This window comes from Papio anubis, chromosome 4 (genome assembly GCF_008728515.1).
Source record: "Papio anubis isolate 15944 chromosome 4, Panubis1.0, whole genome shotgun sequence".
NCBI classification, from domain to species: Eukaryota; Metazoa; Chordata; class Mammalia; order Primates; family Cercopithecidae; genus Papio; species Papio anubis.
The window spans coordinates 115,500,443-115,513,701 of record NC_044979.1 but is presented as its reverse complement, the minus strand read 5'-3'; the positions used below and the strand labels follow the sequence as shown (position 1 = coordinate 115,513,701).

At 43.1% G+C, this 13,259-nt stretch overlaps 1 protein-coding gene across 1 annotated transcript; it reads right to left on the bottom strand.

Annotated features, from left to right (window-relative positions):
- Positions 1-7,903: 7,903 nt before the first annotated feature.
- On the bottom strand, positions 7,904-13,245 carry IGFBP1 (insulin like growth factor binding protein 1). The gene is made up of 4 exons (XM_009202988.2): positions 12,562-13,245; positions 10,872-11,035; positions 9,496-9,624; positions 7,904-8,601 (listed from the first exon to the last, which is right to left on the bottom strand). The coding sequence occupies exons 1-4, from the start codon at positions 12,980-12,982 to the stop codon at positions 8,470-8,472; spliced, it is 846 nt and encodes a 281-aa protein (XP_009201252.1). The 5' UTR covers positions 12,983-13,245; the 3' UTR covers positions 7,904-8,469.
- Positions 13,246-13,259: the final 14 nt, after the last annotated feature.

Genomic DNA, 13,259 nt, shown 5'->3' with positions numbered 1-13,259 from the left:
AAGTTTGCCAATGTCTGTCCATCTTACTTGCTGTCTTGCAAAACAACACCATACTTCAACATCTTCTCACACAGAAGAAGGGTTGTGCTGTAGACATGAAGTATGGAAGTTTGGAGAAGAAGCTGGTTAGAGGGCCAGGAGTTCAGATTTGACAAGTGGAGTTTCAAGAGAGAGAACAATGACCAAGTGGAATATCATGTGGGAAAAAAGAAATTTGAGGTGAGAGTGCAGGACTACTGAAGGCTAGGTGAAAGCTCTGAGAGTCCAAAGTAGAACACCAATGCAGGAGAGGGTTAGTATGTCCCACTGTGAAGGAGCACTCTTCTTTCAAGGAGAGAATGAGTTTTTTTGTTTGTTTGTTGTTTGTTTGTTTGTTTTTAGTATTTCAGCTAATGTATGTGTCCTGTAAGCATTTCCTGACATTCGTACCATTCTAATAGGACAATAGAGTAATGACACTAATGAGATCTTTCAGACTAAATATTGGTCCTCTATCATCTCTGGACTAGAGTGGCAGTGACTCACAGAAGCTCCTACATTTTCCAAGATGCTACAGGGGCAGTCTATATTATTTCTCCTAGATCTCCCAGAGCATCCTGCTCTGTCCTCTTGTCTTACATCTCTGGTGGAAATCCTTTGCACCAACAGTACACAGATAAAGGAGGGCCAACCATTTTGTCTAGAAAAGTGGCTCTAACTCCAAGTCACTCTTCTCAGACCAAGCCAGTATCTCTTCATTCTCTTTCCAAGGCCCCTTCCAGATGGAGAGACTGAAGCTGACAGCATGCTTCCTACTCAGCAGTGGTACTCAGCCCCTGTACCATGCTGGGGACACAACTCACATTGTAGTCCCTGTGAATGCCCTATCCTGGAGCCCATAGAACACAACATGAAAGATGCCCCCTGGAGTTTGCAAAATCTATTGTCTTGGCCAAAGAAGCAGTAAGAGAAAGGCAAAGTGTGAGTACACATGCTTCCTGTGGAAGCCAAAGAATTATTAAGAGAAGTAGAGCAATGGTTTTCAAAGTAGCCTCAGTAAAGTCTAAAGCTTTCAACCAAAGGCCTTAAGGACAATTGTTAAGGTGAGTCTCTGAGTTTCACCATGATTTTTTAAACATTTAGTCAAGTATTCTTAAGTACAATATAACAAGACTTATGAAATTAATTTTATTTTCTAAAACTTTTCTTCTTGTCATGACATTTTTAAATACCATATATAAATACACATAATCGGTATCTATGTAATGACTGTCTATGAGAAATTCTTTGTTTTCTATTTCTACTGTAAATGTATTTTTCTCATATAACAGTACTGTAACTAAAAGATAATTTTTATAGAAGGAAGGGAGGGAGAGAAGGAAGAAAAGAGAAGAAAGAGGAAATGCCACCACAGCCCTAATGCTCCTACACAAACAAAGCTAAAATCTGAATGTTTTTCAGCCTGTTGTTTTTCCACTGCAGAACCAATGTAAAACTACAAGCAATCTTACTATAATCTGGATCTTAGCATTATATCTTGGTGATACAGTATTCTTTTTATACATTGTTGGATATGATTAGATAACATTTTCTCAAGAATTTTTGCATCTATGTTGATGAGAGATATTGATTTGTAGTTTTAATTTCTTTTAATGTCTCTATCTGGTTTTTGTATTAAGGTAATACTGACCTCATAAAATGAGTTAAGTGTTAATTTGTATCTATTTTGAGAAAGAGATTGTGGAGCATTGATATCATTTCTCCCTTAAATGTTCGGTAGAATTCACCAGTGAAACAATCTGGGGTTAGTGCTTTATTTTTGGAAGACTAATTATTGATTTAATTTTTAATAAATATCATTCTATGTAGGTATTTATTTCTCCTTGTGTGAGTTTTGGTAGTTTGTATTCTCAAGGAATTAGTCCATTACATCTATGCTATCAAATTTGTGGGTGTAAGGTTTTCATAGTGTTTCTTTATTATCCTTCTAATGCTCATGGTACTAGAACTGATGGCCTCTCTTTTATTTCTGATGTAGGTAAAATGCGTCTTTTATTTTTCTTGGTGAGTCTTGCTACTGGTTTATCAATTTTATTAATGTTTTCAAATAACCATATTTGGTTTCATTGATTTTCTCTATTGTTTTCCCGGTTTGGATTTTATTGATGGTTGCTTTATTTTATTCTTCATGCATGCCTTAGGCTTAAATTGATCTTCATTCTCTAGTTTCCTAAGGTGGAGGTTTAAATGATTGATTTTAGATCTTTCTTAATTTCTACATGTATTTAATGCTATAAATTTCCCTGTAAGCACTACTTTAGCTGCATCCCACAGGTTTTGATAAATTGTATTTTAATTTTCATTTAGCTAAAAATAGTTTTTAATTTCCCTTAAGACTTCTTTTTTAACCCATGTGTTACTTAAAAATGTATTGTTTAATCTCCAAATATTCTGTGATTTTCTAGCTGTCTTTCTTTCTGTTACTGATTTCTAGGTTAATTCCATTGTGATCTGAGAGCAGACATTGTTATTATTTCTATTTTTTTAATGTGTTGAGATGTGTTTTATGGCCCAGGATGTGGTCTATATTGATGACTATTCCATGCAATCTCGAGAAAAATGTGTATTCTACTGTTGTTGGATTAAGTCATCCAAAGATGTTCATTATATCCTTGATTGATGATGCTGTTGAGTTCAACAATACCCTTGCTGATTTTCTGCCTGCTAGGTCTGTCCATCTTTGATAGAAGGGTGTTGAAGTCTCCAACTATAGTAGCAGATTTATCTATTTCTTTTGCAGTTCTACTTGTTTTAGCCTCATATATTTTGATGTTCTGTTATTAGACACACACACATTAAGGGCGATTGTGTCTTTTGGATAATTGACATCTGTTTCATTATGTAATGCCTCTCTTTAATGCTGATAATTGTCTTTGTTCTGAAGTTTTCTTTGTCTATAATTAACATAGCTAATTCTACTGTTGTAATTAGATTTAGGGTAATATATATTTCTCCATCTCTTTACTCTTAACCTATAGTGTCATTATATTTTAAGTAGGCATCTTATGAACAACATGTATGCTGATTTTATTTTTCATTTTTTAAAGCACACAGACAACCTCTTTATTTTAGTTGGGACATCTAGTACGTTTAAAGGGAGTACTGATATATTTTGTTAAAGCCAACCACATTTGTAAATGTCTTCTATTCATTGAATTATTATTTGTTCATTTTTCTTCCTCTTTTTCTACCAACTCTGGTTTTAATTGAGCATTTCATATAATTTAATTTTCTGTCCTCTCTTACATATCAATTGATCAATTGTATTTATTTAGTGGAAATTATAACTGGTTGTGACAGTTAATTTTATGTGTCAACTTGGTTGCACCACAATGACAAAAATGGGGTCAAACATTATTCTGGATGTTTCTGTGAGGGTGTTCTTGGATGAGGTTAACATTTAGATTGGTGGACTTTGAGTAAGACAGATGGCCCTCTGTAATGGGGGTGGGCATCATCCAATCAACTGGAGTCCTAAATAGAACAAAAGACTGACCAAGCAAGAAGGAATTCTGCTGGCAAACTGCCTTTGCATTCTAACTGCGGCAGTGGCTCCCTGCTGGGTCTCCAGCCTGCTGACATACCCTGTAGATTTTGGACTTCCCAGCTCCATAATTGCATAAGCCAGTTCTTTAAAATAAATCTCTCTATATTCACAGCTCATCGGTTCAGTTTCTCCAGAAAATCCTGACTAATACAGATTTTAGTACCTGGAGTGGTTCTAAAGGAACTCAATCTTTTTTTTTTAGATTTTGAAGTATTTATTTATTTATTTACTTATTTATTTATTATTTCAATAGATTTTGGGGGAACAGATGGTATTCGTTTACATGAATAAGTTCTTTAGTAGTGATTTCTGAGATTTTGGTGCACCCATCACCTGAGCCATGTAACCTGTACCCGATGTGTAGTCTTTTATCCCTCACTGCCCTCCTGCCCTTTCCCCTGTGTTCCCAAAGTCCACTGTATCATTTTTATGCCTTTGTGTCCTCATAGCTTAGCTCCCACTTATGAGTGAGAACATACAATATTTGGTTTTCCATTCCTGAGTTACTTCACTTATAATAATGGTCTCCAATTTTATCTAAGTTATAGCAGCACAATGCACAATTGCAAAAATATGGAACCAGCCCAAATGAAGAGTCTGAGTGCTGAGTTTACAGCCCTTCAATCAACAAGTAGATAAAGAAAATGTGGTATATGTATGCCATGAAATACTGCTCAATAACAAAAAGGGATGAAATAATGGCATTTGCAGGAACTCAATCTTTTTTTTTTTATACTTTATGTTCTAGGGTACATGTGCACAACCTGCAGGTTTATTACGTATGTATACATGTGCCATATTGGTGTGCTGCACCCATTAACTCGTCATTTACATTAGGTATCTCTCCTAACGCTATCCCTCCCCACTCCCCGCACCCCACAACAGGCCCCGGTGTGTGATGTTCCCCTTCCTGTGTCCAAGTGTTCTCATTGTTCAATTCCCACCTATGAGTGAGAACGTGCGGTGTTTGGTTTTCTGTCCTTGTGATAGTTTGCTGAGAATGATGGTTTCCAGCTGTATCCATGTCCCTACAAAGGACATGAACTCATCCTTTTTTATGGCTGCATAGTATTCCATGGCGTATATGTGCCAAATTTTCTTAATCCAGTCTGTCATTGATGGACATTTGGGTTGGTTCCAAGTCTTTGCTACTGTGAATAGTGCTGCAATAAACATACATGTGCATGTGTCTTAATAGCAGCATGATTTATAATCCTTTGGGTATATACCCAGTAATGGGATGGCTGGGTCAAATGGTATTTCTAAGGAACTCAATCTTAAGGGTGAGTTTTCTGAATTGGTTCTGGGATTTCTGGAATTGGCTACCTATTTTGATTATATTTAAAGACACTAATAACTGTATTTCCAGTAATAAAGAGAATACTGATAGTCCACAGCATAATGTTGCAACAGAGATACACAAAATATTACCATTGGATATTCTCAAATGCTTGTAAGAGGCAAGGATCTGGGTGACTATGTATATAGTATCTTCAAACATTTTTGTCTAACTAACAAGCGTAATGACATTGACTGGTTGTTTCTAATTAAGGTGGATAAAGTGGGGAAAGAAAAGGATGAGCTCAGGGATTCAAATTCCCAGTTCAAGCACTATATAAATGACCTGAAAGCTTAGATATCTACTCTGAAGGAGTCCCTTGTCTCCTGTAGCTCCAAGACCAGGATTGGCGAAAATGAAACCCTGTGAGTGACTTACAACAAAAATTGAATTTCCAGCCTCCACTTTTAAAGTGCTTTCTGTTAAAGTAAGGGCATTGATAGAGAAAGAACGGGATCCTGAAAGTTGGAATAGAGATGTATGGGAAGACCCTGATAAAGGTGGAAACATTGAGACAGTAATTTCTGCTAAGTTTTCTTTTCCAGTAGAAGCAGACTCTCCACCCCCATCTGAGGGGATAAACTTTGTATTGCCTGAGGATACTGTAATGGCCTCCCCTGAGGCAGTTGCCATGCAAGACAATATTACTTCTCCTCAGGACTCACCCCTACCATGCTTCTTTGGTTCTAGACCAGGTCCCATAAGACCCTTAAAAGTAAGGTACAAAATGTAACCAACGAGGAGGCACACCACATTCCAAAAGAACTACTTGAATTTTCTAATATATATAGATAGAAATGCAGGGAATATGTGTGGGAATTGATATTAGAGGTGTGGGGTAATAGTGAAAGGGACAAAAAGTTGGATCAGGCTGAATTTATTGATATAGGCTTACTAAGCAGAGATTCTGTGTTTAAGATTGCAATTCAGGAAGCTAGAAACGGCTCCAACAGTTTATTTAGTTACTTGGTTGAAACATAGACCAAAAGGTAGCATAGACCAAAAGATCTTGAACTGCAATATCTGCCTTGATTTACAGTAGAAATGAACTCAAAGGCTTAGGGACACTAGAAGGAATGTCTAAGGAATTGAATTAGAAGGAATTTGTTATTTAAGACCTTCTTACCCACCATGGGCAGGTCCAAAGGGCACACCTTGTACCTTGACCATGAAGAATACATTTGTGAGGGGAGCCTCAGCATACTAGAAGAGCTCTGGCATTGCTCTTCTCTGTAGGCCTGACCGTACAGTTGGAACCGCAGCTGCTGAATTGGGAAACATAAATGCAATGGAAGTAATGAGATCCCAAGGGTAGCAGAGACCAAGTGGAGGCACTCAACCAACAAAGGCAAGGTAGGTGCAGTTACTCTAACAGACAGCAGAGCCAAGGCAGCACTCAGAATAGTCAGGCTCCTGTGGATCTATGGTGTTGGCTACTTGATCATGACATACCTAGAAGTGAAACTGATAGGAAACCTACTAAATTGCTATTGACTTATATAAGCAGGAAAGTTCAAGGACACGTGAACAAAAATCTAATTTGAATCATAAAAACAGAGGGTCTTGGCATCTCAATCAATTCTCAGGCCAGTTTATAGACCCAGAATTCCTTGAATGAAGGGGGAGGCTGGGCCTCCTTGAAAAAGGACCCCAGTACAGTGTTGAAAATATTTCTCCCAGTCTTCTCCAAAGGGATCTAGAGGCTTTCACCAGGGCAGTTGTGGATTGAGGGAAAGGAAGTAATCAGACCTTTCAGGAAAGAAGCAATATTGCATTCCCAGAGAGATGGCAGAAATTAGTGCCACCATCAAGGATTTGAAAGATGCAGGAGTGCTAATTCTCACCACATCCCCATTGAACTCTGCTATTTGGCCTGTGCAGAAGACAAATGGATCTTGGAGAATAACAGTGAATTATTATAAGCTTAATGGAGTGGTGACTCCAATTGCAGCTGCTGTGCCAGATGTGGTTTCATTACCTGAGCAAATGAACAGACCTCCTGGTCCTGGGCTGCAGCTATCAGTCTGTCCCTGTCCCACATCAGTCTGGCTGCTCCTCTTGATGAGTCTGAGTGCTGAGTTTACAGACCAGCCCTATGGGCATGGCAGAGAGGATGGCAACCTGGCAGCTGTGGGGTTGGAGGGTTAAACGGGAGACCCAAGATAGGGAGCTGGAGCTCCAGGAAAAAACAGAATGTCAGGGAGGCCTCCAGCCCCACAGATGAGAGAAGCAGCCTCCAAGAAGTGGCCTGGGGCAAGGAGAAGTGTGGGCTTTCCCCCCGACAAAGAGCAGGGGGAGTCCAGGAGACAGGGCTGGAGGCAGCCAACAGACCAGGATGGAATCCCTTGCGATGAGCAAGGTGCCAGGAAAGATGTGGAGGGGAGGAAAGCAGCAGTCAATAGGGTGCTCAAGAGTTAGGAGGGACAGCATTGGGCACACCAAGCAGGGCACAGTGTTAAGGAAAAAGAGCTCTGAGGAGCAGAAAAGAGAGCTGCAATCAGGGCTCAGTCATGGAAACAGAAGTGACAAAAGGATGCTGGGAGCCCTGTGGAAGAAAGAGGCTAGCAGAAAGGGAGGGCAAGCAAGGGAAAGGCTAGGGAGCAAAACAAGGAAGCACTCTGTCTTGTGTTTAAGAGGAAAGAAACCCTGTTCCTATTTATAAGTTGAACGGAAGGGACAAACCAAACCAAGAGGAAGAGGCTAAGGACCCTGGGGAGGTTGGGGACTAATGGAGAGGTGGGACACAGGAATGCCCAGCCTGCCCGGGCAGAGGAGGAAGGTCCCAATGCCACTGGGAAGTGGAAACCCTGCGGCAGCCGGGACAACATCTAGGGTAATTGGGACAAGGGGCTCTGCGGACCCAAAACACCATCTTGATATCACAAAAGCACAAAATGTGTAAGGAAGGTGAGGGTGAAGGACAAAGGGATTTCAGAAACAAAGATAATATCACTAAATAAACATCCACAGACATAACAGTATTTCCATGCAGAATATTTATTGTAAATGTTTCCATTATAGACACGTGTTTAACAACATATCCAGTGTACATTTTAACCGGTGGCAACATCACCACAGGTAGCTTTGATTACATAATCAACACTTTAACTTTTCCTACACATGTATATCAAATGTGAATGATGGAATATACAAGTTAACTGTCCTCCTTTAAACTACCTGAAAAACTACTCCCTCTTATTTCATTTTGCATTTTCTAGGCAGTATTTTTCCATGATCTTTAAAAACAGACGCAGGAGCTTTGGAAGAACAGAAATGCAATTACTTACATACAATATGATGAGAAGTGTTTCATGATATACAAGTCGACATAGTACAAGTTGTTAGCATAGTACAAGTTTTTACTGTGTAGAAAAAATAAACTTACAGTGAATAAATAAACTAACAGCTTTATATATCAAGTTATATATGGAGTATAAAAAGTAGTTATATATATACATATACATATATATGTGTGTGCGTTCTACAGTATAAATAGACTATATACTTAAATATTTCACGTGACAGAACATTATTTCATCTGTTTTCAGTTTTGTACATTAAAATACGTCTGGCAGTTGGGGTCTCCCCTGATCTCTGGAGACCCTGGGATCCTCTTCCCATTCCAAGGGTAGACGCACCAGCAGAGCCTCTCCTCTCCAGCCAGGGATGTCTCACACTGCAAAGACAAGACCAAGGTCAAGAGCAGCAGATGACAAGACAGGGGAATGTAGAGCCATAGCTGGCCCTTTTTTCAGTGCAGCCAAGCACTGCAGAGCCAAGCCAATAGTCTCGGCTGTGAAACCAGCTGCCAACGATGCCGGTAAATCTCACGCCCTCCTGGTTCTCATCATAAAATAGAGACAGTGACTGAGTGGCACATGCAATAATGACTTCTCACGTGTGTTAAACAGCACAGCGTGTGCACAGCTGTCTGCTTCATAGCCCAATGTCAGGGGAGCCCAACCCAGAGGGAACATGTCTCATGTGTACCCCACTGTGCATTGCCTGTGAAGCAGGGCCTAGTCCTCAATTTCTCTCAATAAAATCTACAGAACCTGTACTTCACTGAGGCTTAAAGCACTCCTCAACATGAAATCTTGGTCTGTTTGATCTCATTTATTATCTGGCAGGCCACAAAAATGTTGTTGTGTTTTATTAGACAGTTCAGAGAGAAAGTGTAAAAGCTGTACAAATAGATACTTGCTTTTCTATGTTAAGTATGTTCCCTTACTCTCTTGTATAAGTGAGGAACCTGAGATCCAAGCATTATGGGGCCTAGGAAAGTCTTCCATAGCTATTGGCTTGCTGAGTGATGGAGCTCAGGCTTAGCTCCAGGGCCCCTGGTCCAGTGCAGGTTTTCCTCCTCTGGCGGTGACACATTGACCTGTTCAATAGGCTATCTTCGCCTGGATGCGCCAGGTTCCCAGAGGGGTGGATCTGGCTCAAGACAACCAGTTCTGGTGTCTACTTTGGAGGGGGACATTCTTTGCCATGAATGACCATGGCTTGGCAGGAATGTAGGGCAGGAGTCCCTTTCACCCTGACGACACACACTGGCAAGGCCACCTACCTGTCTGCTGTGATAAAATCCATTCTTGTTGCAGTTTGGCAGGTAAAATTTGGAAATGTCTTCTCCTGATGTCTCCTGTGCCTTGGTTAAACTCTCTACGACTCTGTAGAGTTCTATTCGGCAGGGCTCCTAAGAGAATAACTTTACATTAGGATATCTAACAAGACACGGTGAATTATCAGCTTAGACAATGACAGATGGAAGAGGTTTTGTAGAAGCAGGGGTGGCCCTATGATCTGGCCATGGGGACCTGGGACTAGGTGTCATGTGATGTGCTCCCACTGGGCCTCTTTTTCCCACCTGTGGTTAGTCTGTCTTGAGTTGTTCAGATAAAGAACAAGAACACCATTCTCTCCCTCTCCAAACACTCTCCCAACCCCTGCATAGAGACATCCCGAGGCAAGAACCTCACCAACACCACAAAACTCTTCCCAACTCCTCCTGCCACCTACTGAATACTTTGGGCACCCGCCATCTGGTTAGAAGACGAGTGGGCATAGCTCTTAATTAAGAATTTAGCAGAAGAGATTTCTAGATTTTGAATAACTTTCCTCTGCAATCTACAATGTTATTTTACATAAACTAAATCAAGTGAGGATTAAGGCATCCATTTGGATAATTTAACAATTAACTTTCCTCCATTTATCGTTATTCTCAGATTAAATTCCAAAGTGTTGAGAAAATGGTTTAATCCTCCCTTTTTCTGGGAGGGCATGTTTGTGGAAGTAATTTTTTTTCTCAAATCAAGTCACTCCGACTTTGATTCTCTGTCGCCCTCAAGTGGTAGAATTCAAAACAGACATTAATTAAGATAATGGGGAGTTGATGTTTGGGAAGATGAAAATTCTGAAGGTAGATATTGGTGGTGGTTGCAGAATAACGTGCATTACTTATTGTTACTTAATGGCACAGAAATCTATGCTTTAAAATAGTTAATGATGTATATTACTTAATGCCACAGAAACCTATGCTTCAAAATAGTTAAAACAGTAAATTTTATGTCTTTATTTTGACAATTTTTTTAAAGGGAAGCAAATGATACAATGGAGGTGAAAGCAGTCAGGGCCTTGTACTAAGTTTTGGAACAATGTAACTCAAAGCTCTGACACCCTTATTTAGAGAGGAGCTCAGAGACATGAAGTAACCTATTATCAGGAACTACATTTTCTTTGCATCCAGTAGGCATCTCTCCTGAAAGTCCTTGTGTTCACAGCTTGAGAAAGTTTAGCTGAGAAATGGCCACTAGGTTTGGGGGAAAAGCATTTCTTTCCAGGACATCAGGACCAGGAAGGAGTGGACCAGGTCTGCTTGTCACAGCCAACTCAAGCTACAGCCTCTGACAGGAGAGTTCCCACCACCCACCTGCTGGGCCTCACCTTCCATTTTTTGACGTTGGTGACATGGACAGCCTTCGAGCTATCATAGGTACCGATGGCATCCCAAAGAATGGAATGATCCTCTTCAGAAGGGGCCATCAGATGGAAATTATCCAGGAGCTCCTCCTCAGTTATCTCTGTGCTCTCTGGGCTTTCAGGGCTCCCTGCCAGGAAACATTGCAGACCCCATGAGCCCTCCCAAAGCATCCGCACCTCCGGGCCCCCACGAGATCACTTCCTTCCCTCAAAACCAGTCTGGGCCATGAGGATGGCCACATTCCTTAACCCGATTTTCACTGACTCTCACTGTAAAGGACCTTGTAATGGTTTCCAGGAAGAGAAATGACAACAGCAATGCCAGCTCTGTTCCTGACAATAGTAAGTTTTGGGGACTGGCAAGGATGCCCCACGTTTCCGCTTTTAAAGCAGCAGGGGAGCAGAGCAACAAACGCATTTGCTGAGGCTGAGAACAACCCCAAAGAAGCCAGGATTAGAGTTCAATTCCTAACCGCATTAGTGGGGCGCCTCGTAACCTCAGCTTCCCCATCCTTAAAATGGGGATTTTACTAATATCCCTGAATGAACGGTACAGTTCATCTAGAAGTGGAGTCTAGAATGCAGCTCTCCTGACCCAAAGTACTACCCTCTTCTATTTTGGGGCCCCTGCCTTCCCACATCCTAAGGGACTTCTCTGCAACACCCCCAACCCACCCTCGTGCCAAGAGGATCTTGCAGATAGAGTCCAAAGGTGCATGAACAGAATCAGAAAACTGGCTGTAAGGGACACCCTGTGGAAATTCATCTCCTTGAGGATCAGTGAGAGGACTCCCTTTCATTTCCTCTAAAGGGCAGAGAATCCGCAAGAAAACCCTGTTGCCTCCTTGGAAGGGTCACTGACTCTCACACACTCACTCTAACACCCTATCAGGGTATGGAAGTCCTGATTCCTCCCAGAATGGCACAGGACGTGCAAGCAGCCCAGATGAGGAGATAGGGGCTGGAGTAGAGAAAGAGGCATTTCCTCCACTTCCCGCTACAAACAAATGCCTGCTTAAATCCAGGAAAGAACCTGATTGTCATGTTCTTAGGGGGCAACATACACATCAAACATTGTTTTTCTATGGCAATGAATGGAAGTGAAGCTTTTAGCCTCAACTCTCACATTATGTTCTGTAAACATCTGGGTAGCACATACCGTATCCAGGACGTATATTACAAAGGACATTCCAAACACCTCCTGGGGAGGCCAGCAGGAGGGATTCCCTTCTTAGGCTTTCCCGGATGCTCCAGCCACTGGGGCTGCCCACGTGCTGGCAACCAGACTGGTGGGGGACCCAGGGTGGCAACCCGACTGCGGAGGCAGCCCCACCGCCTCCCTCTACTCTTGCTGTCTGGGTATCTAAAGATCACTGGGCTACGACGAGGGCCAAGTGCGAGCTTCCTCCTTGAGTCTCCACTAAGCTATGTGTGCCCTGGAACATCTTCCTTCTTTTCCCAGGGCACGTCCTGCCAAGACCATGCAATGATCAGTCTCCACTCCAAGCTCCTTCCCCAACTACGTGCTCTGGTTTCAAGATCTAATTGTGGACAAGCCCCTGCCCGGCTCCAGCCCCACCCAGTAGTTAGGGGAGTGGGGACGGGAGGTGCCGGTGGGCCAGGAGGTGCTGGGGTAGGGGCGGGACTGTGGTACCTGCAGCCTCGGCATTGGAAGCGGAGGCGTCAGAGTCCTGCACGCAGGCGCCTTGGCCGCGGGTAAGGGCGTGCAGGGGTTGCTGCTCCCCCGGCAGTGCGCGGCAACTGAGTCCCCGGGCGCAGCGTGCAGTGGCCACGCCGCACGCGGCGCCCAGAGGCAGGGCGCACATCGGGCAGCAGCCGCAGCCGGCGGACCGGGTGACCTCCGAGCACGAGGCGGGCACCGGCGGGCAGAGAGCGAGCTTCTCAGCGGAGCAGGGCGCGCACTGCCACGGAGCGCTGGCTGTCACGCCGACCTGGACAGTCAGCAGGAGCAGTACCAGCCAGACGCGAGCAACGGGGACCTCTGACATCTCCAGGCGCGGGCAGCAGACAGGAGCCGAGGCTCTCTGGGCTGGTGGCGGCGGGCGGTGGCCCATACTCTGGACAAGCGACAGTGGAGCGGTGGCCAGTGCTCTCTGGGAGGGTGGCGGCGGCGCGGCGGCAGATGCTTGCTGGATGGGATGGCGGTGGCCGATGCTTGCTGGACACAGCGCGCGCCTTATAAAGGGCACAGGCCGCGCCACTTGCACCAGGAGGTTAATGATTGGCAGCGCGGCACGCTAGGAGCTGAGTGTTCAAAATAAGTTTGTTTTGCTAGTGCGCCCAAGGCCCTACGCAAACCGCAGGTGGGAGGAGGGTAAACGGTTTTGATTT

What these genes read in the sequence shown, in the direction of transcription:
- IGFBP1 (XM_009202988.2), bottom strand. Translation starts at nt 12,982, where the DNA reads ATGGGCCACCGCCCGCCGCCACCAGCCCAGAGAGCCTCGGCTCCTGTC. An exon ending in TTCCAATGCCGAGGCTGCAG is followed by an intron (nt 11,036 to 12,561) that starts GTACCACAGTCC and finishes GTTTCCTGGCAG; the next exon opens with GGAGCCCTGAAAGCCCAGAG. An exon ending in CCAACGTCAAAAAATGGAAG is followed by an intron (nt 9,625 to 10,871) that starts GTGAGGCCCAGC and finishes TTATTCTCTTAG; the next exon opens with GAGCCCTGCCGAATAGAACT.